General features: G+C 43.1%; 1 protein-coding gene and 1 pseudogene across 1 annotated transcript in view; one reads left to right on the plus strand and one right to left on the minus strand.

The window, feature by feature from the left end:
* The window catches only part of LOC140697659 (NADH-cytochrome b5 reductase 3-like), a 63,264-nt gene extending 56,890 nt beyond the window's left edge, over positions 1–6,374 (plus strand). Inside the window, exon 4 of the mRNA XM_072965604.1 lies at positions 4,750–6,374. Coding sequence (XP_072821705.1) covers positions 4,813–5,496 — 684 coding nt within the window. The 5' untranslated portion in view covers positions 4,750–4,812 and the 3' untranslated portion in view covers positions 5,497–6,374. The remainder of the gene's footprint in view (positions 1–4,749) is intronic.
* A 9,412-nt stretch (positions 6,375–15,786) lies between these two features.
* On the minus strand, positions 15,787–17,604 carry LOC140697959 (spermatogenesis- and oogenesis-specific basic helix-loop-helix-containing protein 1-like; annotated as a pseudogene).
* Positions 17,605–18,255: the final 651 nt, after the last annotated feature.

The raw sequence follows: 18,255 nt of genomic DNA on the forward strand, positions 1-18,255 counted from the left end.
CATCCACCTTCCTTGCAGGGGTCCCAGAGGATTTTGTGCTTGAGCGGGCGTCCTGCTGCATGGGAGCTGGAAGGACCATGCTCTTTGCTCACCCAGCAGCCTCCCTGACCCGGCATGCCAGTTCCAGCAGACTCAGTCCTGGCCCAGGTCACAGGCAATGAGGACAGCGGGCCACTGCTGCTGAAGCACCAAGTGGGCTGGGCAGAGGGTTTGCTGGGCTGGCTTTGCTTTCCCTGTGGGGCCACAGCTCCGTTGACCAGTAAGGTGTGTGGCCAAGTGTGAACAGCAGATGGCCACGAAGGTCTGAGACCCTGTGAACACTGTGGGTTTCTGCCAGCATCACTGAGGGGTGTGCCTGCTGGGCACAGGAGTTCCCAAACCAGGCAGGTTCTGTTTCCCTTCTACCAGTGTCCTTGTTTGTCAGTGGCCAGGAGACTTGCAAGGATTGGCGATTGGTGCAGAAGACCCGTACGTGCTGTGCTTTGTGCACAGGGCCTCTGTTTCACAAGCGGGCTTAGCTCTCCCTCCGTGTATGGTACCACATCCCAGTGCCACTAGTTCACCAGCTCAGACCCCATCTGGGATCCTCTGTAGCAGAAATTCACCACCATTTAGAGGCTCAGCCTTCTGTAGCTCAGGAGCATCACTTGTACATTTATTTTGGTGTGTCTACTTGGTTTTGGCCAGAATGTGGGGTTCGGTGGGTCTCCTCCAGCAGGCGCTGGTCTTAGTGGTGCCCCAGGGCTGCTTTGCTGTGATGATGTTTGCATTTCAACACATGACCAGTACAGATTGTTTTCCCCTTACTGTTTCAATGACATCTATTTAAAAAACACGTAGCTTGAGAATTTATTTTTGTACTGATGTTTGTTTGGATGTGCCGCTTTTGGCACTAAACATGTATGCCATTTTTATTTCTGTTTTATAAACATGCAAATAATAGTGATAACTTGATAATAGTAAACCTTTTATACCTAAAGTAAATATGTTCCCTTAAAAAAGAAGATTGAATGCTCAGAAAATGATGTCTCTAAAAACACTTACACTGCTACTTAGCACACACTGGGAGGCAAGGTGGGGTGACAAACAAATCACTGGTTTGGGGTTTGAGTCTGTGCTGTAGTATTTGCTAACTGTATCCTATAGACAAGGCACTTGACTTCTCTGAGCTTGGGGTCCTTCCTTTGTAAAAACATGGACAAAAACTTTACATTGGTTTCATTGATATTTAAAGGAGAAGTCTCTCATGTTCCCATTAGAGTGTACAGAAGACAGGAGACAATCAGTGCACAGTGATTGTTATGATGTGATAGTTCTAGGCTAATGATAGAGGATACAAAGATGGATACATGATGATTGAATTCAAAGAAGGCCTAGTGCAACATGAAAGGCAGACAGGTAGGTCTGTGACAGTGTAGTAAAGAATACAGTGGATGTGTGGGAGTACTACAGTGCACACCTGGAGGACTGAGGAGGAGAGGGATTCTCATATTAGCATTTCATATATTTTTGATGAGTGGTTGCAACACTGGCCAATTCTGTCAGTTCTTTCCCTCGTCCTGAGATTGAAAACGTACGGAGAAAATGTCTAGCTTGTTCCCAGATGGCCCACTCAGACACTGACTGAGCCAGTGAGTAATTCTGTTACCTTTTTAGGAATGGAGTAAAAATGATCAGGCTTCAAAAATTGAGTAGTATTTTGTGGAACTTCCACAGGACAGAGGCTAAAGGAAGTTCTAAGTCATCATCTTATGTTTTGTCAAAAAAGAAATAGAACAAAGCACCCCCACAGCAATGAAATCTTTACTGATAGCGTCTAACCCAAAGTAACTCCTGTTTAAGTGCAATTAAACTGAGGTCTTCCATATAACAAAGGTGACTTGAAAAAAATTAAAGAGTTTTAAGATCAAAAGTCTTGTTTAAAAAAAGAATTCGGTGTTTTTTTCCTTTTTTGTAAAGCATAACATACCTAATTCCGGTGGAAAATATAGTAAAACAAAAATATTAAGAACAACCTTTAAGTCAGTGCCAGGCCAATATTTTGAATATGATTCCAGTATTTTCAATACTAGTTATATAAGTATGTCTTTTCTCTTCATCCATCACCTTATCTGTATTTCCCTCTCATAATGATGGGAACTAGCCAGCTAGAACATTTGACTTACTTGACAAATCTTTGATTGTTCATGCATCTCCAAACTTTAGAACTTTATTATTACTGGTGTTATGTATTTAAATGAATGCAGCCTGTATCAAAAAAAGAAAACGACCATATTGAAGGGAAAAAAAGAATAAACTGCTGCCTTCTTCATGAGTAACACTTAAAACCATTAAATGCATTAAAATCCCATTTAACAAATAGCAAAACCTAACAAACATTGGGATGGCTCAGTGAATACTAATGTGGAATATTGTCGGGAAAGACATTTGAGTTGAAATTTCTCAAAATGGTTACATAGATTATGGAGGGGAACATCTATTCAAAAGACAAAGTTGACAGTTCATTGAAAATATTTTTGTTTTTGTTCTGTTACATTTTAAATTGTTTCTTAAAATAGTTAATTACTCATTTTCTATTTTAAAAATTCCAGTATTCTTTATGTTTTGCTTATTAATTTTATATTGAAAATCCCAGGACTCTATCTATATACAACTGACCAGACTGCTGCTTAGTAAATTGTGATAGTCTTTTGTATGATAATCAACTAATATAGTCATCATAAAATCATCTAATTCTTAAAGTGATCAAAAATATGTTTGTCATATGATAGTCCATTAATTGCAGGCAATTAAATGTCACAATCAATTCAGATGAGTTCTGGCCTCAAGTCATATGCTGAGTCTTGAATTTATTTTCTTTATTAGCTCAAGTAAATTTCCTTCTACTTATCTGATTTTATTCATCTGAAATGTGGCTACTAAGCTTTAGTGTATCATTTGTTATGGAGTATGTTACACATTGTTGGTAATATAACTGCATTCCATTTATCTATCCATTTACTTACTCATGTATGTATGTAGTCTTGTATCCATCCATTTATCCATCTACCTATCCACTATCCATCTGTCCTTCTATACATCCATAGATCCATCCATCCAACAAAAGTGATTGGGCACATATTGAGGTGATAGGGCTAGGTATATAGACACACAATAGAATCTTTGTTCTTAAAGAGTTGCTCCTAAGCTCATGGCAACATAAGCAAGGACTATCCTTACTGTAGTAACTCTTCCAAGCCTTATGCTGTGTTAAGAATTACCAGGTCTAAGGGGGGGAGGGTATAGCTCAAGTGGTAGCATGCATGCTAGCATGCACAAGGTCATGGGTTCAATTCCCATTAACTCCTCCAAAAAATAAATAACTAAACCTAATTACCTCCCCCCAAAAAATTTTTAAAAAATGAAAATTAAAAAAAAGAATTGCCAGATCTAAAACTTCCACTCCTAGTCATATACCCCCAAGAAGTAAAAACAGGTGTTATACACAAATGTGAAGGCAGTACCATTTAAAATAGCCAAAAAGTGGAAATAGTCAAATGTCCATCAGCTGATGAGTGGGTAAAGAAAATGTGGTATATTCCTACAGTAAAATACCCATAAAAAATAAATGAAATACTGGGATATGCTACAACATGGGTGAACCTTGGAAACATTATGCTAACAGAGAGAAGCCAGACACAAAAGGTCATGTATTAGATTTGACCGTTTGCGTAAAATATCCAGAAGAGGTAAATCCACAGAGACAGCAGACCTGCAGTTGCCAGGGCTTGGGGGAGTGGTACTCTATAAAGAGTGACTGCTTGATAGGTACAGGGTTTTACCGTTGGCGGGAAGGACTAATAAAAATATTTGGAACTAGAGAGATGGTTATGTAATATTGTAAATGTACTAAATGACACTTTCAAGTGGTTATTTTTATGTTCTGTGAATTTTACCTGAATTAAAAAAAATTGCAAGTGACACTTCATATACAAGTTTAGTTGGTGGAAAAAAATGACAACTTCAATTTAAAAAAAAACTACATAACCTGAATGTTGTAAAATAATGATTTTTAATTCTTCCCAGTTTAGGACCTTCTGCCAGGTTGTCTAAACCGTGCCCCTAGTGAAGAACGCATTCAAGAAATAGTGTCAGATGAGTCAATCAGTAGCTAAAGATAATTCACTTGTTTTAGAGAACACCAGCTAGCATTCAGCCAAATGCTTGTTTTCTAAGATTTCAGGTCAATTTTCCTTTTCTGCTTCTTCTTGATTATGTGTAAACTCACACATGTTCCTAGGTGCTATCAAGTGTCTAGGCTTAGTAAAGAAAGTCAGGATAAAAACAGTATTTTAAAAACTTGTTGCTGAAAAGCTTACAACTTGGTTAAATGTTGTCACTTTTGAAGATGTATTTATTGAGCCTGCTGACTTTGTTCCCTGTCTCAGTCTCAACAGACATTATTGGACTGGCAAGCTCTTCGATAACTGTGAATTGCCAACCAATAAAAATCTACCACCGCCAGACTAAACTACAAATGCATGACCTAGCAAGAATTAGCTGCATCTTTTTTAGGGCTAAATAATGGCATATTATGTGTTAACAGAGATCTATCAATTATCTAAAAAGGCAATAATTATCATTATGAATCAATAGCAGTCATTTAATTTTGTGTTCTTAGAGTTCATTTAAAGTTTATTTTAATACATTAAAATGACCAAAAAAATCTAGTTTGAGGGATATAAGTAGTATTTTTTTGGTTTGTTGCAGTATTTCTTGCAGTCAGTTTTATTGTTTCAACCTCTCAGCCTGGTCATTCAGCCCTACACACCCATGTCCAGCGATGACGACAAGGGCTTTGTGGACCTGGTCACCAAAGTTTGCTTCAAAGACACCCACCCCAAGTTTCCCACTGGAGGGAAGATGTCCCAGTACCTGGAAAACATGAAGAATGGAGACACCATTGCGTTCCAGGGCCTGAATGGGCTGCTGGTCTACCAGGGCAAAGGAAAGTTTGCCACATGCCCAGACAAGAACTCTAACCCCATCATCAAGACAGTGAAGTCTGTGGGCACGGTCATGGGAGGAACAGGCATCACCCTGATGCTGCAGGGGATCCACACCATCACGAAGGGCCCGGACAACCAGACCATGCACCACCTGCTCTTCACCAAACAGACCGAGAAGGACGTCCTGCGGTGGCCTGAGCTGGAGGCACTGAGGGACACACATTCTGGGCGCTTCCAGCTCTGGTACATGGTGGGCAGAGCCCCTGAAGCCTGGGACTACAGCCAGGGCTCTGTAAATGATGAGATGATGCGGGACCACCTCCCACCCCTGGAGGAGGAGCTGCTGGTGCTGATGTGTGGACCCCCACCCACGATCCAGTATGCCTGCCTCCCCAGCCTGGACTGTGGGGGCACCCCAAGGAGCACTGCTTTGCCTTCTGATGGCCGGGCCCCCTGCCCTTGCTTCCTGTGCCCTGCCTGCACCCAGCCATCCTGTGTGGTTCCTTAACATCACTGTCCCCCACATCTGCTGTGGCCGGGTTCAGCCTGGCTTGCCCATGCCTGGGAGGTCACCCCACTGGGCTGGTCCCTGAAGGTCCCGTCTGGGAGCAGGGCTCTATTACAGGTAGGGCTGCCGTTGGCCACGTTCAAGACAGATTCCTGTCTGGGCCTCAGTGATTCTTACTGGAGATGCCTGGCCCCCGGCCTCCCTACCCATGCCCACACTACTGGGCCGAGGCTGCCAGCACCATGCTCCCCACCCTTCCTGGAGTGCACCACACTCTGGAAATAAACATAAATGTATGGGCAGCCCACAGCTGCAGGTGCCAGACCCACAGCCACTGCCTCAGGACCCTTGCCTACTGCCCCGCCTGCTTCAAGGCCACAGCCAGACCTTCGCACCTGACACTACATGATAGGTAACACCAAAAAGTCCTCCTGGCAAGAGCTGCTGTGGGTGAGAGACTGCCCCCACCCCAGGGCCCAGCAGGCCCGGCCAGCAGGGAGCAGGGCTCTCCCTGGGGCTGGAGTAGGAGGGGCCGGCTGGCCGAGGGCCCTTCTAGCTGGCACACGGGCCTCCTGAAGCCTGTTTCCCCAGCACAGCCAGACATTAGGGCAGCCTTAGGAAGTCCAAGCCATCAACCTCTGGTCAACCGCCTCGGGGTCCTGGGCCGCCAGCCCTGATGACAGAGCTAAGAGATGTTTATTCCTCTGTCCCAGGCCCCCCTCCAGCTGCCCTCGCCCCAGCATGGGGAATTCTGCAGCAGAGCCTCTGGTCTGAGAACATTCTCAGCTGCCTCCACGCTGCCTTTAGACAACAGCGTGCTAGCCCCTTGCATATCAGCTTTTTCAGTCATTTGTGAGCTGACAAACATTGAAGTAAAACTTTGCTAACTTGAACCCTTAAAAAAAGCAGAAACAGAATAAATTCAACAGAAACAATAAAAATGACTACTAGTTATATAAATGCCTAGCATTTTATAACCATGTATATGTGTTATGTACTATATCAAGAGGTTTCTGTTCATTACTTCATTTATTCCTTTAATCAGGCTCATGATGTTTGGGCTCATATTATCTCTATTACATAAATGACAATATTGAGGTCTAGAGATATTAAGTAATTTTTCTAAGGCTATTAGACTGGGAAATGTTGGAGACAGAATAGGAATCTTGGTCTATCTGACTCTTGAGTTTGTGTTTTTAACAATGAAGATTTAAAATTTTCATTTATTAAAAAATGAGGAAAAGTCAGTAAGATGCCAATAACACTTATTTAAATTGTGAATATATATACATATTATTTGCATAATTTTTGTAAAGAAATATACACACACAATATACATATATACCACTAGGTAACAATTTTCAATTTAACCAGACCAGCTTTTCCCAGAAATAATGAATGATACCAACTCCCTCTGCCAAAATCACCAGTTTGACAGAAGTACCAATAAAATAAAGCCCATAAATACAGAAAACAATGAATTTAATTTAGACCCAAAACAATTTAAGAAAATAGTTCTAACTAAATCAACTGAGCATTTGAGAAAGTTTCACTTTTACCTACCAACAAGCAGATTTATTGCTGAGAAAAAGCAACCAAAATAACTTCCATCTTTCCTTCCTTCCTTTATTTTTTTCACTTCCATTTTTTCAGTAAATTTAAAAGCTCAGACTGAATGTTAATATTGTGTCTTTCCACTCTTCTAGCTTAAATGTTAAAAATGAATCAGTTAGACGTTTTTTGTTTTAAAAATTCCTCCAGCCATATGAGTTTAAATGATCTCAAAACAAACAAAAAAAAAAAGGAAAGAAAGAAAAAAATGAAAGGAAATCAAGAAACATAGCCAAAAACCAAGAAATGAGTAAGAATGTTCTCATATCTTTTCAGTATTTGATGGTGGTACTGGTTGTAAGCACTTTTAACTGGGCTGAATTTCCCTAATATGACGAATGGCCAGACTTTCAAGTTGTGGAGATTCCTGTCTTTTTTCTCAACATAGATAGCTTGCTTGTATTTAAATCATTGTTTCTATACTCTTCCTCAGGTGATGTAGCACCTAAGAGCTTGTTTACTCATTTACCATCTCCTTTTCCTTCTGCTCCAGTTGGGCTCTGTTGGCCTTGACCCTGCTGTCCCCTGTCCTGCTGACAGAAGCACTGTGGTGGCCGTGGAGTCTGTCCCTGTCCACCAGGGAGCACCAGCTTCTCCAGGGAAGTGAGTTCACAGGAATAAAGCCTCAGTGCATTCTAAGTTCCTTCAACATTACTGTCAATAAACTAATCTAAAATAAATTTAATTTTTTCACTAAAGATTGCACAAATGGTAGTATATTGCTTAAAGAAACTCCGATGTCTGCCAACAAACAAATCATGGCTTTCAAAAATTGTTACTCACAATGTCATCTTGAAATTGTGTTTCTTTTGAAGATATTTTGCCTTACAACATATAGCTGAAAATCTGATGTTTTTATAGATATTTACTTTCTGTTTAATCTGTTGATAAAATTAGGATGAATGACAGCAGAATAATATTCCAAAATATTTCTCCTTCATATCCACCTCTGTACTTGCCAGGAATTTAGCACTACATCTCTTTTCTTTTCTTTTTCTTAACTTTTCCTCCATTATTTTAACCTTACGTACCACACTCTCTACTTTATTCCTAAGAATACAAGCAAATCACAGCCATCTGAAGGATTCAATCTTTAAAATGTCAAGAACATGATATATGGAAGAAATACCTTGAGCTGGAAAATTCCCTAGGGATTTTTGATTTGTTTAGCACCTAAAGTTTGAGATATTTATTGTTGTCTCAGTATTCTAGATTTATAATAAGATTAATGTTTCTTAATACCACAGTGTGTCATATTAGGGTAATAATTTTTATTTACTTTCATGTTTTTTTTAGGTAGTTTGAAAATTAATTTTACTTGAAATCAGGTCAAAAAAACGTAAACACCATTTTCCTGATAGAGGGCATAGCTTGCAAATAAACAGAAGCTTAAATCCTTTACAAATGGTGCCTTTAAGGGATCATTTGTGTGTACAGGATGTTCCACGTCAGCGCACCGACCCACTGTGTATTTACAGACGTACTCCAGGCATGGCTTTGTCAGTTCTCTTGTACTTTAAAATAATGCTTGCTTCCAGAGGATACACAGGACTCAAGAGTCGTATCGCGACAAATGTGCTCTTTTCCTTTTTTTTTCTCAGAAAGGCAATCTATGTTTTTTATTTTACAAATGTAGGGAAACAGGCTTAGACCTGGGCAATGACAGCGCAAAGCCTCAGGTCCCATCAGGTGCCAAACACCCTAGCTTTTCCCTGTGTGCCTCTGCTGTTCTTGCCCATTTCGTCTCCTCCACCCTCTGCATGCACTTGACCCTCTGCATGCACTTGACCCTCCGGGGGTCAATCTGCTGCTCAGCTCGGCTGTCCGGCTGTCCGGCTGTCCGCGCGGCCTCTCTCTCCCGCTGGGCCCCGCGCTCCCGGGCCCTCCCGCCAAGCCGCAGCCTGCGGCGCCAGACCCTCTCCAGCCTCCGCCGCGGGCCTCGCCCCCGGGGGCCGCCTGGGTCAGCAGCTGCCGGGGCTCGGCCAGCTCGGCGCGCAGCGGCTCGGCCGGCGCGCGCAGCGGTGCCCGGGCCGTGCGGTCCGCCTCGGCCCCCCGGGGGTCGTGCAGCCGCCGCGCGCAGCCGGGAGCGCGCCTCGCCCAGGCTGGGCCCGGCGGGCGCGCGGGGCGCTGGGCAGGCTGCCCGCCGCGGGGTCCGAACACCGCTTCCAGTGCAGGACCTGCGGGACCCCGTCCCCGAGCACGTCGGGCAGCGGCGGCGCTTCAGGCCCGCGAGGGCTCCAGGGCGGCCCCGGGCCTGGAGGCGGCGGCCGCGGGCGCTCACCGGCGTGGGCCCCCAGGGACGTCCGGCACCAGGCCGGTGGCGGCGGCAGCGGCGGCGGTGGCGGCCTCGGGTAGAAGCAGCCGCCGCCGCCGCCGCCGCCGCCGCGTTCCCCGGGGGACCGGGGCTGCAGAGCCCAAATGTGTTTTCTTCTCGGCTCAGCCTGATCTATCTATAATTTTTTTTAAAAAATGTAATTCATTGAAGTTCTCTCTTTTCCAAACACCATATAGAGAAGGTAAAAACAATTAAGGAAATGAACTAGCTCCGTCAACCCAAATTTGAGTTTACATTTAAAATACATGCTATATCTGGTGAAACATTCTTTAATTAAGAGCCTAGCAGTTTTCACTTCAAACCAGGAAGCTCTCTTTGAACCATTAAGTTCTTATTTCAATTGGAATAATAAATGCCTTGATTCTTTTCTTGCTTTAACACTTTTATTTCCACTTTGATTATTCTCAGTACCCTTCATCATCTTTTATACAAATTTCAAATGCCCATTGAATATAAAATTGTCTGAATATTAGAATGCTTTAATTGGCTATGGATTTTGTTTCTTCCTCTCTTTCTTCAAAAATATTTATTAAGACTCTTTCGTAAATTCTGCACTAGATGCCCGGGGGATTACCAAGGTTACATCATAGTCCCTGTTCTTAAAGAGCTAACAATCTGTTTAGGGAGACAGAATAAATGCCTATGAAAAACTGAATCACAGTGTAATAGAAAAGAACAAAACTGACTCCATATTAGGCTCTGAACTTTAAGGCTATTAACACTTTTGCACTCCTACAAAAATAACAAGTTGCAGAGTAGAAAACATTTGTTTTGTTAGAGGTTTTACAAGGGCACCATGGCCTGACTCACATGGACGGCTGCAAGAAGAATTCTTAAAGCAAGAAGTTTGCAGCAACCAACCAACCATACCCCCTCCCATTTTTACTATAAAAAAGAGCCTGAATTCTTACTTGGGGAAGATGGTTCTCCAAGACATGAGACTGCTATCTTCTTTGCCTGCCGGCTTTCTAAATAAAGTAACTATTTCTTGCCCCAGCCCCTCCTCTCCCAATTGTGCAGCAAGCAAAACAAGTTTGGACTCGGTCGCAACAGCACTGTATGAGTAAGGCACCAGGAAGTGGTACAGAACGTAAAAACAATAATAATTGAAAGAGGTGAGTGATTTGAGTGTAGAGAAATGTCACAGAAAGTATCCTGGAGTGGAGAAACCTCACATTGGATAAGGAAGCAGAAGGAAATGCCAGTGCCTGTCACACAGTAATTGTTTGATAAATGAAGTTACTTCGGTGTCCCTAAAAGAATTTGGTTGAATCAAGAGACAATGACTTCTGGAAGTCTGGAGTTTCTCTGTGACCTCTTAATTTCTTCTACTCTCTAATAATTCCATCTTCTCTTTATCAGAATCCCCTATCCCCAGGCTCACTGTTACCTATGCGTATCCTTTCTTAATTTCATTTGCCTTTTTATTGAATTCAGAAGGCCAGGCACCCTAGTTTTGTTATCACTTATGTCCCTGGACCCTTTAAAAGCTGAGTAGACTCCAAAAGATCACTAATGTCTTAATTCTAGCCTGCTAAAAACAGATCAGGACTCCATTATAAAATCATTCTCTTTTGTTTTGTTTGGGGCCCCAGTGTTGATTCAGAACCCCTTTTCTCATTTCTGTTTTTTATAAGTCCCTCCACAGTTCATCTTCCAAATAGTGTCTTACTTTCCTAGTGTCATTATAATTCATTTCACTTGACAAGTGAGACAGGTGAGGGAGTGAAAGCAAAGTTGGGTATTGAAAATACAGTGTTTTAAGTCAAACCTCAATTTCCTTTTTGTAAGATGGAAATATTAACCACTTCATGGAAGTGTTCATACTTTCATTTTAGCTAACAGATATTGGTGACCATGTATTTTGAGACAACCAAGACTCCTGACATGGATGATAATGTGATGGACAATACAGAGATGGTCCCTGCCCTCAGGTGGGCTGGACAATGTGCCAGAAAGAAAATTTAGATAAAGGTGGTAAATGCCATGAAAAAAACAAACAGGGTGCTTAGATAGAGGTACTGAGAATGGGTTTAGGAAGACAAGATGGGAGGGACTCCTTTATGAAAGGTGGTCAGGAAGGCTTTCTGAGGTAGCAGCATCTAAACTGAGCTTCTGCACAAGTGTCAGGTGTGTGTGGTCACAAAGGGCCCCGTGCTGGGAACAGGTCTGATCCCAAGATGAAGGGAGTGTGGGATTCACCCTGGAGGAGTTCGCCTGGTGGAGGGGCAGTCGGGCTTACTCTGACTGCTGGCCTCTGGTGCATCCCCTGGGCTCCCCCACCCACCTGCCCTCTGCACACTGGGGTCACAGTGAAGGGTCATGGTGTGGTAAGCAGCTGGACCAGCCCTTTCTCGGAGATCCCGGAAGTGCTGTGACCCCAGGGTGCTCCTTCCTGCTGCCCTGGAATAGCCCAGTGCCCTGGAACCACTTACTGTCCCAGGAGCAGCCCCGGGACACCCACACTGGCCTCAGGACAGCATGCAGGAGACGGCCATAAATGGCCCGGGTCGACCTCCACAAACAATCTGCCCATGGCCTTGGGTGGAATCTGTCAGCTGCCTGAGGGACCCCCTGCAGCTAAGTAAACACCGAGACATAAATTGTCCCAGAAAAGGGGAGGTGTATACCCAGGAGCCCCGAAGGAGGAAGCACTTGATCTTCTAAGCTGCCTGAGAGGACAGAAAGTGGGGGCCTGGAGGTGAGTAGAAATGGTGACACTGAGAAAAGCACCTAACAGATCACACAGAAGCTCAGGAAAGAGGGAGGGGAGGGGCTTCGGGGACCACCATGGTTAAGGCTCTGAAAGCTTCCTGTCAGGAGCCCCTGCCTGGGGTGACAGAGCGGGGAGGAGGCTGTGTGCCCTCCTCACCTGTGTGTGTGTGTGTGTGTGTGTGTGCACATGCACACGCACACAGGCCATGTCCTCAGTGTATGCCGCCCCCGCCAGACGGGACCAGGTCTCCTGGCACCTCTAGAAGGCACCTGGTGCATGTGTTCTTCCCTGATGAGGAGTAATGAACCCCAGGCAAACCACCCCCACCCCTCATGTCAGAACAGGGTCAGGGCCTGTCTCTGGGTGTGAGCAAAGTTAACCAGGTTGCTGTAACTTCTTAAGTGTGGGCTCTGGCTCAAGGCTCCAATTGTTGAGAAACCCGCAAAGATCAAAGCACTGGCAAGCACAACTGTCCTGGACCTTAGGCCAAACCCGTGGGGCACCCTGGGCATGGCCCCGCCTACATGTCCCATGTCAGTGTCAGCCCAAGATGGGAGTCAGCTAGACCTGCTCAGTGACCAGCCAGGTCATCCTGACACCAGTGGGGCCCACAGCCCATCACCAAGGCCCGTGCATCCTGGGCACTTTCTGTCCCTGAGTACTTACAGGTGGACAGCCTCTGAGATCCCGTCCCCTCATCTGATGGGCCATCCCAGCCCCCCTGCAGGGCCGGGCCAGCTCCCACTCCCAAGCCCAGTTATGGGATATTAAGGAAGTAACTTTGTCTTTTTTTTTTTAGCTAATTTTTGATGGAGATACTCTATCATATTTTTGAGCTGATAGTAATGGTCCAATAGAAAAGAAAGCTACTACTGATGCAGCAGAGGGAGGAAATACTGGGAAGACAACAGATAATGGAGTACAGATTATAAGTGAAGTGATATTCCTTTGAGAGGCTGAGTAATCCTGCATGTCACCCCTATTGTTACAGAAGGGAATGTGACAAATGGAGATACACACTTATGCTTGTGGACTTTATCTAGATCTAGATCTAGATCTATATATATATAGAGAGAGAGAGAGAAGGAGAGAGAGAAAGTGCTTATTAATGACAATTCCATTGTCCTGTAAATAGTAGTCAGTACGTACCCTGTTACCAACACCCTTAATTGCTATACCCCTGTCTGGAGATGTACTTCACCAGTTTTTAGAAATACAGATTATTTTACAAAAGCACTTCTATAATGAATCTAGGATAGCAAAATTTTTTAATGAGAAATTATTAGAAAGGTTCAGGAAATTGCTACCTTTTTTGTTCTGCTCAAAGAGGAAAGTTGCTTTTGTTTCCCCTTCAGATGTGAAGTATCAGCTCATTCTTTTTCTAATGTGTTTGCTGTTGATGTTCAAATTTAAGAGCCCTCATATCCTGAGGCAGAAGGAACATTTCCAACAATATATGACACAATTCTATATACTGTATTACTTCAGTGGTCTCTCTTGTTTCCATTTTCAACTGGAGAGGAAAAAAGAAAGGCCTTTTCATGATATATTATGTTGTAGTAACCCTCCAGAAGTATAGTAAATAACCCAGAAAATGCAATTTTAACTTGATGGCAACCATAAGCTCCTAGAGGGCAGCAGTGCTGTCCCCCTGACCACCCTGATTTTGCATCCCATCCAGTTTGTGGTGACACCAGAGAAGGGAGACTTAAACATGGTAGTGGGCTGAAGGCCAGCACTGACACACATGGACTCGAAGGCCCAAATATCCCTTTTCTAATCATAATTCTATTTTTATATGATAAAATGTTTCACACTTAAAAAGGAATGGTGGATTAAGCAGAGTCCTGGTACAATAATGCCATAAAATAAAATATCAAGGGAACATGTGGTAATAAATCATAAATTTCTTTGTGTAATTTGAGAAAGCCTAATAGGATGGAGGTAGTTGAGAAATATACATTTATTATCTATGCGTGAAAGACAGCCTTGTGTGTGACCTCACTTCAGAGTGGGGTGCTACCTTTCTTCCAAATGATTGCAAAGATTTTGTGAAAGTGACAGAGGTCAGGAGTTTGTATGTGGGAAAGGGAGCACATGCCAGAGCATCTACATCCCCTGGGGTGATGTTAGGCACTCTCTTGAGCTAAGGTTCTGAAGAGTCCATTTATGTCAACTGCTTTTCTTTTTTTTTTTCAGTAATTTTCCCTTCCATTTTCCTGTCTGTGCTTTTACTTTGAGACTGACATGTTTCAATATCTCAGCTGTATTTGACTATTTCAGAAGAGACATCAAGCCAGTGCCTCCTCTAACTAATCTCATTTGCTGGGTTTGCTACCTAAGTATTTTCCTTTATCCAAAAAAAAAAAAAAGTATGAAATTTACAGACAAACTGCTTTTTAGTTAGTTTGGTTTTGAAATCTAATTAGAAATTAACTGAACTATTTTTTTGATATCAGACCAAAATCCAGGCCTCTGTTACAGTGTGGACCTACATAAAAAGATTATTTTTGACTCAGGGTACATTTGAAGTGACCTAGAAAACATTCCAAGCCACAGGGGAAGATTGCATACTTGCTCCTTGTCACTCTTCTTGTGACGAGTGATGTGAACAAACATTTGGAAAGCACTTTTGTAGCAGGATGCCACTAAAAATACCCAGATCCTCAGAGTGAACCTTTCATCTTTTTCAGTTTGGGTTTCCTTTGTATTGTTGTCTAATACTGTTTTATAGTATCAGTTGCAAAAACACTTGCATTTTAAGGGTAATTTTATTATTTTGATTACATAAAATATGACAGTAGGAAATGTAATGAACTTCTACATTATTATTTTCCTTTTAAATCAATAAAGAAAAGTGGGGTCTCTTGGTTCTACAAGATTTTCCATTGAGTTTCAGAAATGTTGTTTTCAACATGATTAAAACATAACCAGTTTTATGATCTTATTTTTTAAATCTCTGTCTTTGAAGATATAATTTTGTGTCAATATGACTATTTGTAAGAAAAAAAAACATATTTTTTTTTTTTAGTAATAGCCAACCTTAGCTAAACTAGAAAGTTGAAAGGAACTAATATGAAGGTGAATTCGAAGAGGAAAGCCAGTCATCACATTGATCTATGTGTTGCACATTCCATCCCTATTCCTGTTATTTAGACAAGTGTTGATAGTGAATTTAACATCTTTACTACTTTGATAGAAGGTTGCTAAATAAATTTGAGAGAATTTTAAATGCCTTAAAGAAAAACCTATTTCAACTATCAGCAGGTACTAAAGAATTACTCACTTGCAGGTAATGAAACTGCCATGGGATTTCAGAGCTTGGAAATTCTGTATATTAAGTATATTAAGGGCTTTAGTTCCTACATTTTGCAGGAAGCAAGTGGTTCAGAGTTAAATTATTGGATTGTAACTTAATGTCTTTTTTTCTTCTTCCTCCAGGAAAACCTCTTTTCCTCTTTAACATTCAGCCTTTGCTCCTTGCAGACCACTCCCCAGCTCCCCACCCTCAACGCCAGCCTTGCTCAAGTTAGAGCATGCTGCAGCTAAAACCCAAAATAAAATGCCCAAGTGTGCAGCAAGAACTGTGCCAAAGACCGCATGCCAGCCTCCTGGCACAGCCAGGCCTTCAGTAGACGAAGGAGTCCAGGGAGATGCTGTCCATCTCGTCCCGCAGGGCCGGGCTGCGGCAGCTCACGTCCAAGCCCCACGGCTCCCGGGGGCCATCTGCAGGGTTCTGGGAGCTGGGCTCGGGGTCTGCCAGGAAGGCCGGCTCTGCCCTGCCCAGCGGGCTGCTCCTGGCGGGCACCCGAGAAGGGGAACTGCCGCCTTTGCCCTCCAGGGACCCCAGCCACCTGTCGGGACTGGCAGGCAGCAGAAAGGACACCCTGTCTTCTGCATCACATTCCAACAGGGATCTGGTGTCCAGTGTTGGGGCCGTGTGGACCCCTGGGAGCTGAGGGCCTAGCCTGGCCCAGGCAGCTCAGAGGCTCCGCACTCAACAGGGGGAAAGGCTGCTGCCAGCCCGCAGGGAGGCCACAGTGGGGATGTTCTTGGGGCCTTGGAGGGACCCGGGGACCAGGCTGCATGGCTCAGACAGGACGGGCAGTCTGTCTGGCACTGTGGCCACCCGTGACAAGGCCTCACCCTCGTCCACACCCGCAGCCATACAGCTCAGAGTGGCCTGTGACATGGTCACACTGGGAGCCCCCCTGCCAGGATCTGGGGCATCTGCTGGGATCTGAGTCTCCAGGGCCAGCCAGCTGCAAAATGTCCCTCTGCCACTTGTGCCGCATCTCCTGGGAGGAAACAAGAGCCTGAAACAGAAGCAACCTGAGCTCCCTCTCGCTGAGCACATTCTGCGGAAGGCCGGAGCCTGGACCCTCTGCCAACGCAGGGGCCTTAGGTGGCCGGCCGAGCCCCGGCCGGGGCCCTGCAGCAGACCTGGTGCCAGGCAGGGAGGGCCCACGGTTTCTGCCCCCGGAGTGGGGACCTGGGGAAGCCTAGCATCGGGCTCAGGACAGCTGGACGCGTGAGCGCGCAGCTGCCGGAAGCTGCCACGAGGCCACAGCCCCCTTCATATCCTCTACTCAATAAAGAATTTGTCCCTGTGCCCAAGGAATTTAACAAGCTATGTTCAAAAGTGTTTGTTTATGTGTGTTTGTGTTCAAAGTGTTTATTTAGGTGTGTTTGTTATTAAATCCATTTACCAAATTTAATTAAAATTGAGCTTCTTAAAAATAGACTGAAATAAATAATAATTCAAAACTCTTATTAAATCAAGCTGGCTATCCCATTGGTCATCCAGATTAATAAATTTTTATTTTATACTTAACATGAATTTGTATTTTAGCTATTAGCTATTTCCTCCACATATTTGGTTATTGATGATAAAATGAAAGGTTTTGCACCCCAAGCTGTGATAAACTCAAAATGAGAAAAAAATAGAATTTATATGCTTGTAAAAATAGAAATGTATTTCAGTCACAATGAATCCATATTGTATGATATTTAATAGGCATTAGATACATTTTATTAAATCATTGGAGATTGAAGAAGTTATGCCTACATGATGCCAAAACATCATAAAAATTTATCAAATTGTGTTATTGGAAGCTTTCTGGACAATTTCATTGGTTGATTACCTGATTGGATTGTTCGCCTTTACCAATCTTGATAAATTTTGTGAAAACGTTAGTTGATGAATATACTTTAATTAATACAAAGAAACGGAGATATAAATTATTTTATTCGGATTTTTTTTGAAAAGTATATGGTTCCTAAAATACTTAGTTGGCAGAAAAATGCCATTTCAATTTTAAAAAAACAATGAGGAAAATTCTTATTTGCCTTGTGGTTTTATCATATACTAGTGTACAGATATAATTGTTTCATTATTCTCATTGTTTATTATGTGTCAAGCAAGCCCCTCACAGATGTAACGCATTAGTCCACATCATCAGAGGCTACTGAGGTCCAAATTAATCTCTGAGGTAAGAGGGCCATAGACTCAGAAGATATGTGTAATTAGCCACAGTTCTCATTAAATCAGCAGTTTTAAGCTGAACAATTGATTTTTACCTAAAATCAGGTAGTTTCCATGAAGCAAATGTTATTAAGACTCTATGACTGTACACACACACACACACACTCACAATCACGTATGTTTCTTTAAGAAAAAAATTAAAAACCAGAGGAGGAAAGGAACTAAGATTTGTATAATGAAAAAAATTAGAATGAATTTCAGTCATCTTCCTGTAAGTATGCATATGCTGAAATTAGCATGTAGTTTATAAGCTAGATATTAAATTAACTTTCAATGCTATTTCCCAGCTGTAAAACTGACCATTTAATGTGGAAAATTATTCTTCCTGGAAGGGAACAGGCTAATGACACTGTAGACCTACTTTTGGTAATGTGTTGATGCTTGAGACCAAAATAATAAACTCGAAAGTGTATTTCTTCCTCAGAACTGTAAGGATCACACAGGTGGCCCTTATTGCAGTAAATGTCTTCCTGGTTTCTATGGTGATCCTCTTAAAGGAATCTCTGATGACTGTCAGCCCTGTGCCTGTCCACTCAGTATCCCATCCAATAT

The sequence above is a fragment of the Vicugna pacos genome, chromosome 8, assembly GCF_048564905.1.
Source record: "Vicugna pacos chromosome 8, VicPac4, whole genome shotgun sequence".
NCBI classification, from domain to species: Eukaryota; Metazoa; Chordata; class Mammalia; order Artiodactyla; family Camelidae; genus Vicugna; species Vicugna pacos.